The sequence below is a fragment of the Mytilus edulis genome, chromosome 6 (assembly GCF_963676685.1).
Source record: "Mytilus edulis chromosome 6, xbMytEdul2.2, whole genome shotgun sequence".
In the NCBI taxonomy this organism is placed as follows: domain Eukaryota; kingdom Metazoa; phylum Mollusca; class Bivalvia; order Mytilida; family Mytilidae; genus Mytilus; species Mytilus edulis.
Window position 1 is genome coordinate 41,609,342 of NC_092349.1, and position 17,122 is coordinate 41,626,463.

Sequence of the window (17,122 nt, forward strand, 5' to 3'; positions counted from 1 at the left end):
ATTATAATTTTTTTTTCTGTCGTGTACCCATCGTGGACATGTCGTGCCTGATGTGACCACTCAGAATATTTTTTTGACATTTTGCACGACAAAAAATCGTAAGATCGGTTGTGACCAGGGCTTTAGTGATGAATTTAACCTATCTCAAAAACAATATCAGTTAAGAGAAACTTTGAAAAGTAAAAAGATCAGCAAATTGATATCTACAAGTAACATATAAGTCAACAAGGCCAACTCGTAAGACTCCTTGAAGGATAAATTGCCTTTTAATGAACAATTTTTTTTTAAATCATTTCTAAAACTTTGCCAATTATTTAAAAAAAAAAAATACTGGAAGAATAAGCAAACGTAGTTTTAAAGTAAAATAAATTTTAAAATTGCATGTTTTACAAGGGGAGTGAATAAGGTTCTAGGGAGCCTCTTGTTATATCCTGCTCTTTGTTTGTGGAGGCATCCCTTCATCCTATGGACAGAGTAGTAAACTGGCATTCAAAAGTCATAAAATCAATAGAGAAAACAAATCCAGTTACAAACCAAAATCTGAGGGAAACACATAAGAGGAAAACAAAGGAACAACAGGCACACTGAAGTGCAGCAAAAACAAACACCAACACACATTGAAACGAAGTATTTGATAACAACAGCCATATTCGGGACTTGGTACAAGACATTAAAAGAAAACAATGGTAGGTTGAACCTGGTTTAATGGTATGCCAAACCTCCCACTTAATGGCAATGTTAAGAAAAGCTACGTGACAGAAATACAGCACAAACACAGGAACATTCATAACAGAGAAATGCACAAACAAACAATAAACCACAGAACAATAAAGAAAATATGCCATCAACTACAAAACAGCACATGATATTAAACAGTGATGCACTTACGTAACTATACTACAAGTCAGAGCTTCATGGTAGTTAGCATTCTTGGAAACATGTCAAACTGTGCTAAGAGTTTTCAGAATTCAACAGTTATCAGTTTTCTTATGGAATACATGTATAAACTTTCATTGCTTTTTTTGTAAGGGACTGCAAATAAGAGCTGACTAAAATTGGTAATCAGGCTTCATGGTAACAAGCAATACTGTTTGATGCATTTTCTTATCTATTGCCCTTCATCTTCCTCTTTAATGAAAACTTGCATGTTTGGGTATCAACAATTCTACTTGTTATGAATGAACTACCCCAGTTGACCTTGGGTTAAAGTGAAAATCTTTTCATAGGTTAAGGATGTGACATGAAGATATGCTTTGTCATGTCAATTTTTCTAGAAAAAAATCATTAATTGAAATATCATGAATGCTCAAAATCTATCCTGTTATAGTAAGCTTAAAAAGACCTCTGCATGACAAAATGTTTTAAATTTTTTTTTTAAATTCATTTTCTTGTCTGATATATCTTGAAATAAAATTCTTTTATATTATTTAAATTAAGAGAAAAATAAGATGTTTATGAACTACCTTTTATATGTTGGAAGACAAATTGATTTCCTTCATACTTTTAAACTTGCATTATAAAGTTATATTTAGTTAAATTCCGTGGGATACAGTATTACAAGACTTATGCAATATTTCGAATCATAAAACTACCAGACTACAAAACAGCAGATCATGTTGTTGTTTTAATTCCTATTTTTTGGTCTCATATGGATTTTTCAGATATTTATACTCCTCAACTTATATTATAATACCATACTGGTAACAAGTGAGGCATACTTAAAACAGTTATATGAAGATTTTCTAGTTAAAACAATCAATAGATTGACGTGCAAATGTATTCCGAAGATGATTTAATTCCCATGGCTTACCTGTCAAATCCTACTCAGTCTGCCCAGTATGATCTTACATCTTCTTATATCTTGCAGCATTTCAGAACTATTGAAATTCTGAGGTATTTTTGTAAATGACATTTTTTTTTAAGAAATCAAACAGTTCAATTAAATCTCAATACTGGAGACCCTTTCCTGTCACCCTAAAAACTCAGAAACAGAAATAATTAGAAAAAGAAACAAATAAAAGATCGCCTACTTAGCAGGCAAATTTGATTCTGATTTTGTGTGGAGTCTGCAACCTATTTTTTTGTGCATGTTTTATGACATGATGAATCATTTCTGTACAAAGACAATAAATAAGAGTTTAATTTCTCCTGTGTTGTTGGCCGCTTTTGTTTAAGTGAATGGATCTCTATAATTTTTTACCAGAAGGTTCAATACCACTAAAGGAAATTAAGCATATTTGTAGTTCCCAGACAATAACTTTAAGTTTGAGTTTAAGTGTATGAATATCTCTGAAATTATACCACAAGTTTTCATACCATAAAGGGATGGTTAGGATCAATTTTGGGGGTTATGGCTCAAAGCATTTAGGAATTAGGGGGAAAAAAGGGGGGAAAACTAGGTTTTTCTGGTAAATGGACAAATAAGACAATTGAAAAGCAGTGTAAGGGAGGTAATTACAGTGCTTATCCAGTGACCTTTGGGGTATCACAATAGCTATGGCCAAAACAGTTTACCAAATTGCAGTTAGATTTCTTCTCCAACTAACTGATCAACTGGTAAAATGTTTTAGCAGATTGCTCAAGTGAAATGTTGTTAGTATGAAGTGAGTGCTGTAAAATCAAAAGTAATACTTACCATCCAGATCCAGTTTGTTGATATCTTTGTCATTTGTTTCAAACACAAAAATGACTTACTATAGTATGAGTCACTGAATAAGAAGGTCTAATTTTGACATGGAAACTTCTATCATAAATAGATTTTATAAATAAATAGTTGAAAACATTGTTTTGTAAGTCTATAATTTATAGCTCCGTTTTCCAACAACAAGTTAGTGCATAATTGTAATTTGGATTTTTTTTTCTAAAGCAATTACTTATCTGCTACCATTAAAGGGAAATAATTTACATTACTGAAAATCAGCAAAATGTTGTCACAATTTTTGTCTGACAAATATCAACTTTCCTCATTTAATTTGTTTGTAACATTACTTTTATGATTATTAAACTTTTATCCTCTGTTTTGAAAAGAAACAATGAAATTTATTTTTAAGATAATTAAAATTTTGAAAAAAATTGTAGGCAAAATCAGAAGCCAGGTATCATAATTTTTTAGTCTACATTACTCAATAAAAATTATTTCCCTTTAAAGGGGCACTAGCTGTCAAATTCATTGTAACCGATTTGACTCAAATTCTCATATTTGGTTTATAACAATGTAAAACATTTATTCAAACTATCAAAAGTCTAAAATAAACAGTTTACAGAGCATGGGGTAGATAATATATAGGTTCGTTTCGTGTGTATTTTAGTCCAGACGCCATCTAATTAACTATCGATTTGACCTCAGATGACCATATAAGCGATGTAAACAAAAATAAAGATACGAATAGATTAAACCAACACGTGCAATTGCATTTTTATAGGTCTGTTTGATTTTATTTTATAGATTAAAAATAGATGTTTCTCATTGTTTTTAACCATATAAGAATGATTTTATGTGCATCGAATTAGTAATCAAATGATTTACCGTAGTTTCACTTTCATTGTTGACATTCTTTTTCTTTAAATAACCAGTACACGTACAATGCATGCGTTGTCAATCTCTAGCTAGGGGTTAACTTGAAGTTCACATGAATACCGGTTAGAATGATGATGACGTTTTCACTTGCAAGTGAATCAGTCAAAAATTATGTTTAATCGCTTATTTCAACAAAATTAAAGGAAATTGATTGCTAAAAGCAAATTATTATTTCATTATTCCAATTTGATTAATGATTGATCTAAAAAAAATCATACTTTATTTTTTTATATATATCGAGTGCCCCTTTAATGCCAGCAGATCAGTTATTTGTATAGAAAATATTATACGAGTCATAATTACACAATAACTTTGTCTTAGAAGACAAAGCTATAAAATATACATCTACAAAACAATGGTTTGAACTATTTATTTATAAAATCTATTTCTGATAGAAGTTTCCATGTCAAAATTAGACCTTCTTATTCAGTGACTCATACTATAGTAAGTCATTTTTGTGTTTGAAACAATTGACAAAGGTATCAACTAACTGGATCTGGATGGTAAGTATTACTTTTGATTTCACAGCACTCACTTCATACTAACAACATTTCACTTGAGCAATCTGCTAAAACATTTTACCAGTTGATCAGTTAGTTGGAGAAGAAATCTAACTGCAATTTGGTAAACTGTTTTGGCCATTGCTATTGTGATACCCCAAAGGTCACTGGATAAGCACAGTAAAATACATTTAAAATACAATGTTGTCTGTGTTTGGATTTACCTCCCTTACACTACTTGTCAATAATGTATAAAGAAATGTCAGGTTTTGGACTATTTGCCAAAAAAAGGAGGGTCAATAGGCAACAGCATAGTGTATTGCTCGAAAAGTAAAAAAAGGGGGTAAATGTTTTTTTTTAGGGGAGGTGAATTTGCAAAAGTATAGTGTATTGCACAAAAGCAAAAAAGGGGGTAAACATTTTTTTAAGGGGAGGTTTATTTGCAACAGTATAGTGTATTGCACAAAAGCAAAATATATATATATATATATATATATATATTCAAATCATATAACCAATTCTATGTTCTTTGACTACCGTTATTCTGTGTCAGAAATCTATGATGTGTCAAATATTTAATTACAATCCAAATTCAGACCTGTATCAAGCGTGTCCTTCTGCCTGTCTTTTTTTTGTTTCTGCAATATTACTTTTATTTTCCTTATGCAATTTTTATTATGAAACTCATATGCAATGCTTACCCAAGAGAAAATAAATCTGGGATTCCACAGGAATTCCAGCTGGAATTTTGATGGGATTCCAATTGGGATCCCACCTAATTCCACCAGGATAAAATTTCAGGATTCCAGCAAAAGAAGCGGGATCCTGATGTAAATCTCGGTTGAAATATACTGGGATCCCACTGGGATATTGTGGGATTTCAATTGGGATCCAACCTGTTTCCACGGATAAAATTTCAGGATTCCCGCAAAAGAAGCGAGATCCCGATGTAAATCCCAGTCGAAATATACTGGGATAAAATTTCGGGATTCCCGCAAAAGATGTGGGTTCCCAATGTAAATCCCAGTGGAAATATACTGGGATTCCCGGAAAAAGGTGGGATCCCAAAAATAAATCCCCAGCAGGATATACATACACCAATTTAAATTGCACATACTAGACTCCACTGCCACTTGGATTCCTGGGTTATTTATGCAAAAGGATACATGTAAAGTTCTCCTCTTTTCTGTAAATTAATTTGCTGTCTCTGTACTTCCAACTATAGTAAATGCTGAGTAAAGGTAACTGGAATATCTGCATGCAATCTGTTGGCAGCTCCATTTAATAACATCATTACATCCCCTAAAAGTATCAAAAAAATCCACAAAGAATCATTTGTTCAAGACGTTTTGAAGCAACAAATTCTATAGAAATATTATTAGTTTAAACATATTTATTTATAGTGGATTGGGAAACAAGTTTTGCAACTTATATTAATCCCTTTCCACTTTGCGGGTGCGAGTGCTGCCTTGTAGTGGCATTAGCCTGCTCTTTTTCGAAATCTACAAGGTTGTCTTTAACTTGCAAGAGATATGGCTCTCTCTTAACACGGGTCAGCCATTTATCGTCCCCTTCTGACGGACTATCATCGTTTCCTCGAGACCATACTCGCAAATGGTGTCAAGGGAGAGCCGAAAATTCAGTTCCTGAAATTTTCATCCCAGACGGGAATCGAACCAGGAACCTTTGTGTTAGTAGTCCGATGCACTAACCACTACACCACGGCTCTCTAGAAATATTATTACATGTTTATACAGTAGATTGGAAGCCATTTGGAATCAAATTATTTACCCTCCCCCTTTTTTATCCCCTGAAGATAAAAAACTAGCGACTTATTATTTTCCCCAAATAACCATTCACACAACTCAATTAAATTTTTACATACCTACCAGTTATGCCTGTTATGTGACAACAAGATTATTCATTGTATGTTAAAAGTAAATATATTTTCAGTTTATGTTTTCAGACTTTCTGGTGTTGATTTGCTCAAATAAAAACCTTAAAAATCATAGTTTCTCAATAAATTATATTTATAATCATTATATACACATATACACATGTTAAATTTAATTATTAATGCACTTATTTGAAAACATCAGCATCTTATTCATCTTAATCCTCCATAAATCCGCGTAATCAGATTTTGATGACGTATTTACCAGGACACTGACGTCAAAGTGACAATCTTGCCCCATATTATATCGGCCAGAAGTTGATCTATCTTTGTAACGGTATTATAAAAATAAATCAAGGGTATCACATAAAAATATTTATTACTGGCCAGTTTTTGAATATAAGAAAAGAAAACTTTATTTAATCGGCACATGGTGCATGCGGATGAACTAGTGGACATATTATCTAGGACAGTATTTCTAGGGTCGAACTGTTCAGTACAATTACAAAAAAAAAACATGTGGTCATGACTTTTTTACATTTTACATAAGTTGAGAAACCAACGTGTTACGATGTCGATCATTATCTTATCATTGATGCCGGACGACAAGTAATAGAAACGCACTTATGTGAACTTGGGGAAAATCAGAAATGCCCCAGCTTGTCTGGCAAAACAGCCGTTGACATTTCTCGGACGCCCTGCCATTTTTATCGTGAAAATCTCTGCATTTTTCTGACTAAGAAATATCTGTCAAACTGAAAATTAAGTGACCCATTAAATGATTGGCTTCACCTGACATCTTTGGTGTCATACACATTGTTAATTAACACCAATAACCTGTACTTGATGTCATCATATATACACAAACCAAACACTTACATATTTTCAACAACATAATTATGGTTCATATGTTTTTCCGTTTCAACTAGAAAGGGATCCCAGCTTCAGACAGTTATCCCGATTGCGATCCCAGCTTAGACAGTTCCGATTGGGATCCCAGTGTCCGATATTAATCCTCTTTCATCTAGACTGGAATCCCGGCTTCAGACAGTTATCCCGAATGGGATCCCAGTTTCAGATATATATCCCGAATGGTATCCCGACTCCAGATGCTTATCCCGTCTTATCCCGACAATTTCACCGCAATTTCATTGGGATCCTGATGGATCCCGTTTTTGTTTTCTCTTGGGTAGAACCAAAACTTGCAGAGTCAGAATTTTTGCAGTAAGTCATTTACTGTTTTAGAGTTATGCTCCTTTAAAGATTTTAAACATGACAAATATTTTAGTTTCCAGACTTAATATTGTCAATCATAAAGATTTTAGACTTTATAATCAATCTTTATACCTGAAGACCTTTTTTTACAGAAATTGTTTGACCTTTCCTTTTGTTTCAAGGAACATTTCCCACCATAAAACTGATAGTAAACATTTTTAAAGGACAAAAGGACTACTTTTAATGATGTTTTTCACAATTCGGATATTCTACTTAGGAAGTTAAAAACCTAAAAATTGAAAAGAGGAGATCAAAACTTTTTAAACATTACGAATTAAGAATTTAGTATGAAGAATGCTATTGTTAAATGCAAAAGATGATGATTAAATTGATTTCTTTTTATAGAATTACAATTGCAATATTGTCAATTTTATATTGGGAATTCGATCTAACTCGGTATAATAAATACTGATACCAGCATTGATTAGACTCTTACCTAAACGAAAGCTACGTGGAAATCAATTGTTCATCTTACAAATCTCTTACAAATCTAATATAGATTTATAATTAAAATAATATTAGCAATAGGAATCACATTGTTTTTTTCTAATCTAAGTACATCATTCTCAGTTTTCTCCAAAAATGCAAATAAAAATGACAAATTTTATCTCTTTTATCTCGCCTGGATGGAGGAAGTTAAGTCAGTGGTTTTTAGTATGCAGTTGTATTGACATGGGCACATCTTATTTTAATGGAAATTATTTGGCCCTTTAACTTCAGTCATGCATCATAAAATATCTAAATAATTTGCATATTACACATTTTATAGTTTTATTTTGAATGTATGCAAGCGGTTTGTTAAAACTATTCAAAATACAAATAAAAAGTCAACAAAGTTCTGCAATTTCTAAATCATTATTATTACTTCAGACTTTCATTAAAACATAGACTATAACAATTAATCTCAATACAACAGTTAAATAATCAAATAATCTGCGTTAAATACGCTTAGATATTTATAAATATCATTAGAATATTAATAGGTTGCCAAATATAAATGTGGAAACCCCCTAGTTTTAAATAACATTGACTCAGACTCCAGAAAATATCAGTCACCGATTTCACGGTTTTATGACAAAATAATTACTTGAACTCTGTCAATAAAATACACATACAAACTTTAACAAGCTTTCGCTAATTGAAAATTCGATCGAAATGGATCCCGAGTTTAGAAAAAGGCTTTGCTATCAGAAATACATTTGATCAACTGGGCATTCAAGTTTTGCTTTCCGAAGTTGTTTTTCCAAAGTCCTGGCTTACGTCAAAACACGCCCTTTTCCCGTAAAACCAAATGACTCACGGAATTTATATCAATAGGGACTGAAATAATACACAGACTAACATAAGTCAATTGAGACAATTTATCATACAATATTCAAACAACAATGAACACATATTTAACCAGTTTATTCATGGAATATTTACCGTTTAAGAAAGGATAACTTGTACACGAAAGTTCGCAATGAACTTTGGCGAATTTATTAAAAGTATGCATTTAACTAAGCATTCTCAGGTTTTAGTAATTATCGAAACTTATAAAGTCCAACGTGATTACATCAATGTTATAGTTTTAAATTGACTAAACTACGTTAACCACTGAATTTTATATGCAAAACATCGCAGTTTATCTAAACACCAGACAACGATCATGTACCAAAATACGTTCACAACAGTTTCATGAGTAATTGCCATTATGATTTTTGTATATGCATTCATTATCAAATTTACATGCATGCGAGACATACCTCTGTGTCAACAGTTTATTATTAAATTTAAGAAGGATGCTGTTTGAAGTAAATTTTATTTTAAAGAAATCAAAATTGAAAGAAATAGTTACACCAGTGAGTGTGACACTCACTGGATTTGAAGAAATTAAACATTAGAACAGGGGTTTCAAAATTATTATCCAGATATAATGTACCTTGCATGCAAAACCCCTACTTGTGATGTAAGTTTTTTTTAATAAATCTGTTTGATTTTATTTAAGAAATAATTCATGGAAGCCATTGATTGTTGGAAATTTACACATGGCCTGGGCCGTGATATTCAAATTTTATCCTGAGCGTTAGCGAGGGATAAAATTAACGAATATCACGGCCCAGGCCATGTGTAAATTTCCAACAATCTATGGCTTCCATGAATTATTTCGATTCTAATAGGACAAATACGGTCATTAAAAAACTGAAGTGAGGGTGGGTATGCTGTGTGTGTGGCTGTTCTTTTTTACTCCCTGTTAGATAAATCTCAAATATCTTTATAAACATATAGCTTGCGTAGGTTATTTTGTGAATAACTGCTAGAAATAAACTTTCAAATTCATTAAATTCTCAAACCCAACATCTGCCATTTTTAATTTACATGTTTTTCTTGTAAGCATCCGTCAAATCCAAAGCTGACATTTTGTAACTAAGGAGCCGCCATGTTGACTTGCTGAAATGAGTAAATTTGCGAATAACGCAATAGAACAGAAAATAAAACAAAACCTACCTCAAAAATCAGTTTTAATACAATAATCATACAAATTCTGATGGTTCACGTAACAGAAAACTTTCAACTTTAGCGGTTTCATTTGTATGACGTCATGTTTTGAAATGACTTAAAAGTGGCTAAAAGATTAATAGACTTTCGCGGAATTTTATCTAATTGTTATTTTGTTGATTTCTCCGAGCTCTTGTGCATTACTTCTTTTTATTAGGCATGCGAATAAGAATAAAAGTTATTTTGTCTTTTTTTAATTGCACTTTTTAAAACAATAAAATCGTCAAAGGGTCTGCAAATAGGTTTCAATACATGTAGATTTATGTAGGAAGTATATTGTAACAGCCATTATTATGTATATCTCTGAGTCTGCACTAAGTATATTTTATCTTGAATTTTATCACAGTGTTGTTTACAAAGCTAAAGAAGCACGTCATATTAGAATTAATATTTAAACATTGTCACTGAAACTGATGAATATTTATTTTGGTCTTTTTGCCATTATGTAAAAATATGAAATATAATTGCAAATAAAATGAAGTGGTTATCAGATATGTTTTTCATTTGATTATCACATTTCTGTACAATTTATAAATGACATAAAACTTCTAAGTGGATGATATGTACTATGTTATATACTACATATTAAACTGAGTAAATCATGTACTACAATTAAAATTATAATTTTTGTCATCCAATAAATCTGATCCTTTAATGTTATGTCATCAAAATGCACAGTTTGATTAGACAAACTAAATTACCAAATTTGAATAAGTTATTGAAAAATTGAGAGGCCACACAATATTTAGTTTAACCAGAAATATCAGATGTTTTGGAAGGTTAAGCATAAGACTTGTATCTAAGTAACAGATAAATAGATTTAAAATATACAAGAAAAAGAAAAAAAAACATATACCTAACATTTTAACTTAAGTTTTGGGATGTACAAATTTCCATTACAAATACCAGGAATTATAACAGGTGCTTTGGAGTGTTAAGAATATCATGCATTGGACAACCAGGACAACGATCTCAGTAATGAGTTATTCAGTAAGTGTAAAAATCAGTACATGGACCTGGGTTTATCTGTGAAATTTATTACATATTGTACTGGGCACATGTAAGCCAAACAACTGTAATATTTCAACATCATGCATTTTTGGCTGTGTTGGATGAAGTCCAAAACTGACATTTAGTATGGTGGTGTATGCAAATGGGCAGGCGGGTGGTGGGTTTCTAATTTGTGTAGTCAACTCCTCCTACACTTTTCAGCCAAGATCTCAGAAACTTGACTTGAAGATTGTCTAGGGTTGAAGTTGTGTAAAACTTTGAACTTGTCTTCTCTTGTATAAAGAATTACAATAAAAATCATAGCAGTGCCACCACCGCACTGGGAATGATTTACCCTCAATAGTTTACAGAAAATTCTTTCATCAAATACACCTCATTCCAATCTTTAATAATAATTATGGAACAATTTGATTTCTACAACTTTTCTACTTTAACATTTGGTCTTGTAGAAAGATTTGAGATATCTAATTCTAATCATGACTTTGTTTATTACAGAATATGAATCAGAATGCAGCTGGAGGACCACAACAGACCATGCAGTCTCAGAACCCACAATCTATGGTCCACTCACCAGCACCACCTATGTAGGTTATTTATTATATATATAATATGGTACAGATAACTTGAAGTAGACCAGAGAAATATAGATTCCACAACTGCAACAAGTGTATTACGATATTTCTCCACTCGGAACAGTTAAATTTTAATATTTTAAGTGCGAGGTTTGCCCGGCTTTTTAAATAATTCAAATTTAACTGTTGAGAGTGGAGAAATATCTTAATACACCAGTTACAGTAGTGGAATCTGTTTCTTTTATGATTTTTATCCCCCACCTACGATAGTAAAGGGGCATTATGTTTTCTAGTCTGTGGCTCTGTTCGTCTGTGCGTCTGTCCGTTCAGGTTAAAGTTTTTGGTCAAGTTAGTTTTTGATGAAGCTGAAGTCCAATCAACTTGAAACTTAGTAGACTTGTTGCTTATGATATGATCTTTCTAATTTTAAAGCCAAATTAGACTTTTGACCCCAATTTCACGGTCCACTGAACATAGAAAATGAAAGTGGGAGTTTCAGGTTAAAGTTTTTGGTCAAGGTAGTTTTTGATAAAATTGAAATCCAATCAACTTGAAACTTAGTACATATGTTACCTATAGTATAATCTTTCTAATTTTAATACCAAATTAGATTATTACCCAATTTCACGGTCCATGGAACATGGAAAAGGATAGTGCGAGTGGGGCATCCGTGTACTTTGGACACATTCTTGTTATCCTTTCTTTTCAAAGATTTGAGGAAAGATGTGTACTTTTGATTTGTCGTCATCAGGCATGGTCAACTTTTTTCATGACGTCACAATAAGAAATTCAGAAGAAAACAAGAAAATTTAACGTCACAATTAAATTTCAACCAATCATTTGCCGAGAACAGATTTTTCACAAGTGAGGAGAAATATTTTTCTCACAACGGTCAGGAAATGTGAAAATAGCACAAAAATTAGAGAAAATAGTATTTATAATTGTTAAATGACTATAACTTGTAACCTGAAAAACATTTAAAAAAATTGATATTCATTGTACATCACTTCAACAACATAATGACCACAGAATAAATCAATACATGGAAAAAAAAAAAAAAAAAAAAATCCCACAAAAAAACCAAGAACACAGAAAAAAAATATCTAGATTATTTAACTTTAATCAGGCCACACAAATCATAATGGTTTAATAAGAAAAAAAGCACTCCATGCTAAGAAATTGGATTAAAATTAGGTAGGGTTTAACACCATTTTACTTACAATTGTAAAACTACACAATGTTTTCAAGAAATTATACTTTTACAGTTTTCATAGCTGCAGATTTCATTATCGGTAAACACTTGTGTGTGAACAGCATGGGCAAACTTGGAAAAAAATGTTCTTTTTTATTTTTTATTTTTATTTTTATTCTTTTATTTATCCTTGTTTTTTTTCTTTTCTTTCTTGTGTGATATGTATGGAGAGGAAAGACATGAAAAATGTATATGAAAAATGTCAAGTCAAGTATTTATATGTGAAACTGTGTCTATGGTGTTAGGTTGGATATTTGTTTATATCATTGACCATTTCTAATGGTCAGAATGAACTTGGACACTTACTGACTTTGTCAACTGTCCAAGTGATAGTGTTTATTCACTATTTGATAATAGACATTAATCAGCCTCTCGAAAGGATTTGTGCAATTTGACTACTATATATTTTTTTTTCATTTTTGAAGCTGTACAGTAATCTAAAAATGCTTATATCCTTTTCATTTGAACTCTGGTGAATAGTTCTCTCATTGGCAATTATATTCTTCAAACATCTTCTGATTTTCTTATTGTCTGTATCAAGACATTGTGTGTTCCATCAACTTAAATCCGATAACTTTACATTTGATTTGATATTTGGTGTTTTAACGCCACTTTAAAGCACTGCATTTAGGATCTTTCGCAGCAGCCAGTTTTTAATGGTGGAGGAAGCCGGCGTGCCCGGAGAAAACCACTGACCTTTGATAAGAAAACTGACAATCCTAGTCAATTAAGATTGGAGTCAATGAGCGGGGTCCAAACTCACAACCTCAGTGTTGACTGGCTAGTGATTGCAGTAGTAACTACTTTGATCACTCGGCCATTGAGGCCTCTGATAACTCTACATGTTACAATATTAAAATCTTTAGTCTTGATAAGTGTAAATTATATTAGAGCAGATTAATTGATTGATTGTTTTTTGTTTTATTTTAATTGGCAAATATTTTATGGCCAAAAAGACTATATTTGATTAGAAATACCTTAAAAACACAGAATTGCTTCAAGAAAAGCCTTAGATTGTTCATGATGTTAGAAGCACATTGTACGATTTCCAGGAAATTATTTTGCAGGTTTTCTCTCAATTTTTTTTTAACATTATTTAGGAAAATTAATGATGATTTCTCTTGAAGACTCAATTTCTTGTCAATGAGATGTTGAAGATAAAATACAACATTTTACTTCTTTTTTAAATACAGAATTTGATTCAGGTTTGTATAATGCCAAAAAAGGTTCTTCTCTAAAAACCAGCAAGTTATAGTTTCATTTTGAATAAGTTGTAAGTGCCTATAATCATATGTTGTTCAAGAACATTTATATTTGCAAGTCAATAGTCATAAATGCTTTATATTATCTCCACAGGTCACAAATAGCCTCCTCCCCAATGTCTATGATGACCCCATCACCGGTACCTCCTTCTCCAGCTGCCAGAGGTCAAGGAATGTATGGAGTACCCTCTCCCAGTAGTAACATGAACACACCAGGTGGGTAGATAATGCTTCCTAAGAATGTATGGAGTACCTTCTCCAAATAGTAACATGGACACACCAGGTGGGTAGATAATGCTTCCTAAGAATGTAAGGAGTACCTTCTCCCAGTAGTAACATGAACACACCAGGTGGGTAGATGATGCTTCCTAAGAATGTATGGAGTACCTTCTCCCAGTATCAACATGAACACACCAGGTGGGTAGATGATGCTTCCTAAGAATGTATGGAGTACCTTCTCCAAATAGTAACATGAACACACCAGGTGGGTAGATAATGCTTCCTAAGAATGTATGGAGTACCTTCTCCCAGTATCAACATGAACACACCAGGTTGGTAGATAATGCTTCCTAGCTGTCAATAGGAGTCAACAAGTATTGGGCAAACCAATTTATTATTATGAACAGTTATTCAGGTAGTTGGAAACAGCTATACAGGTTTTTGTCTTGCCTGCATGCCTTTACAGATGCCTAATATTAAGAATTTTTGTCTGTTATATGTCCATTGTCGTTTACCTCATATTTATGGTTCAGCAAATGCTTAGAAAAAGTACCCAGATTTTTCGTCATGTGAATTTCTCTCTTATTATAAGTAATCAAATAACTATATTTGGTATATTGGTTTCTTACAATGTCAACATGTCAATTACTAGTAAACAGGTCTCACCTTGTGTTGACCTCATTTCCAGGATTAGTGATCCAGGTTAAAGATTCTTTCCTCAAATAAATTTAAACATACATGTTGTATGGAATTATTGTAAGTCAGTCAGGCAGGTCTCATTTGATCTTGACCTCATTTTAATAATGCATTTGGCAATGTTAAGTATTTGTGTTTCTGTCTGTTTTTCAAATAACATAAGCAATAGTTTTTGTTGTTCCCTCTCAGAGATTTAATCTGATGGCTCTGTGAAATCCTTGCAATACTGCCTACTTTGTGTTCAATACCCTCTTGCAGATGGTGTTGCCAAGATGTCACAGAAGCAATGGTCTAAATCCTGACAAACAAAATATATAAAAGTATGAGGTATTCATGCCACAATACATCAGGCCCTGTGTAACAGCCCTAGTTATGGCTGACAAGAACAGGTATAGCTTGACTATTTGTACACTGCCTATTTGGCTGAGTGTTCCAGGTTGCTAGAGTAAGTGCAGACAGAGTTGTCATGATTTCACAGAAGCATGTGTTGTAGTCCCACTGAGGGAAGGACATGCAAGGTTAATTAATTTCAGGAATATAAACAAAACTCAAGGTATATTTTCCATTTATTTTCTTGTTTTCCTCTGGCTCACACAAAATACAAAATTTTGTTATTTTATAGTAATATCCATTTCAATTATCTCCCCTTGATGTCACACACTCCTGGTGACTTTTCTATGAATAAGTCGAGAATTGTAGTATGTTTCAGTTTATGGACAGAGAATAAGACAAAATGTTTAAATGTGAATTTGTAAGAACAATAAGTTTCAAGTTTTGTCATAGAATTTGTTGTGAGAAAATATACCAAGTCTGTAACATGACTGTCGTTTTTCATTCCTTTGATGTGTTTCAGCTTTTGATTTTACCATTCGATTTGGGATTTTCTGATTTGAAATTTCCTTGGAGCACAGTATTTTTGCTGTTTTTATTTTTCTAAAAGTACAGCTATCTGTATTCAATGTATATATAATACATCTATTGTATATTTTAGCAATGAGTCATGCAAGTCCTGCTCCACGATCTGTTGAAGAACAAGCTTACTTAGACAAACTACAGAAACTGTCACGTTATGTAGAACCATTACGGAGAATGATAAAAAGATTGTCTACTGATAAAGATGAAGGTAATTTACAGACCAAAGTTGCCTTCGCAGTTATTTGTAGACCATGCTGTTTGCAGGAATTCTAAATGTTGAAATATATTGTAAACCTTCATATTTTGTTTTTGTTTTGTGATGTTTAATTGCTGTATTACTCATGTCTAATGTTATTCACTGATCTAAAAATTTACAAAATTGTGGTATGAAATTTTAAATATTTATAAGAAAAATAGAAGTTTCATTGTAATTGTAAAATTACAAAACTTTTTTGAAATTACAATACTATTGTGTTGTTGCCTACCAATGACATTATTTGCATGTGGATCAGATTTACATGTAATAAATTAATAAACTTTCAAGAGAATTTACACTGGTTTTGGTAAATATTAAATTTGGTTTTGACATGATTTTTGACATAAATTCAAAAATTCCCTGTTGATGAATTTAGGAACTATTAAAAAACTAAGGTTCCACTTTTTACAGGCAAAGTTGACCTTAGATCTATTTGGCTATTCTTTTTTATGCCTAGTTACATTATGTGTTTTTGTCTGTGTGTCTGTCTGTTTGTTCGTCTGTCCTGCTTCAATTTAAAGTGTTTGGTCAAGGTAGTTTTTAACCAGATTTTTGTGACAAAAATGTCGGTTATTGATTTGGGGATGTACGGCGGGCGGCCGGGCGGGTGGTCGGGCAGTCGGGCGGGCGGGCGGGCGGGCGGCAATCAAATGTTGTCCGTGCATTAACTCATGAACCGTTCAACCAAAGCTTTTAAAATTTTAATATGTTGTTACTGGCAACTAAATGAAGGTCAAGTTCAATAATGGCGATTTTGACTTTTACCGTTCAGGAGTTATGGTTCTTGAAAGATTGAAAAATGAAGTTTCCAGTCGTGTATGTGCATTTACGCATGAACTGTTCTACCAAAGCTTCCCAGATTTTAACATGTTGTTACTGATGACAAAATGGAGCTCAAGTTTAAAAATGACGATTTTGACTTTTACCGTTCAGGAGTTATGGTTCTTGAAAGATTGAAAAATGGAGTTTCCAGTCGTGTCCGTGCATTTACACATGAACTGTTTTACCAAAGCTTCCCAAATTTTAATATGTTGTTACTGATGACAAAATAGAGGTCAAGTTCAATAAAGACGATTTTGACTTTTACCGTTCAGGAGTTATGGTTCTTGAAAGATTGAAAAATGGTGTTTCCAGTTGTGTCCGTGCATTTTCTCA

The 17,122-nt window shown here is 32.4% G+C and overlaps 1 protein-coding gene across 8 annotated transcripts in view; it reads left to right on the forward strand.

Annotated features, from left to right (window-relative positions):
• LOC139527666 (mediator of RNA polymerase II transcription subunit 15-like) overlaps positions 1-17,122 on the forward strand; it is a 114,385-nt gene that overhangs the window by 78,659 nt on the left and 18,604 nt on the right. For all 8 annotated transcript variants that reach the window (XM_071323230.1, XM_071323231.1, XM_071323232.1 and 5 more), the window contains 3 exons: positions 11,291-11,379; positions 13,976-14,097; positions 15,788-15,919. In XM_071323230.1, the coding sequence (XP_071179331.1) occupies positions 11,291-11,379; positions 13,976-14,097; positions 15,788-15,919 (343 nt within the window). The remainder of the gene's footprint in view (positions 1-11,290; positions 11,380-13,975; positions 14,098-15,787; positions 15,920-17,122) is intronic.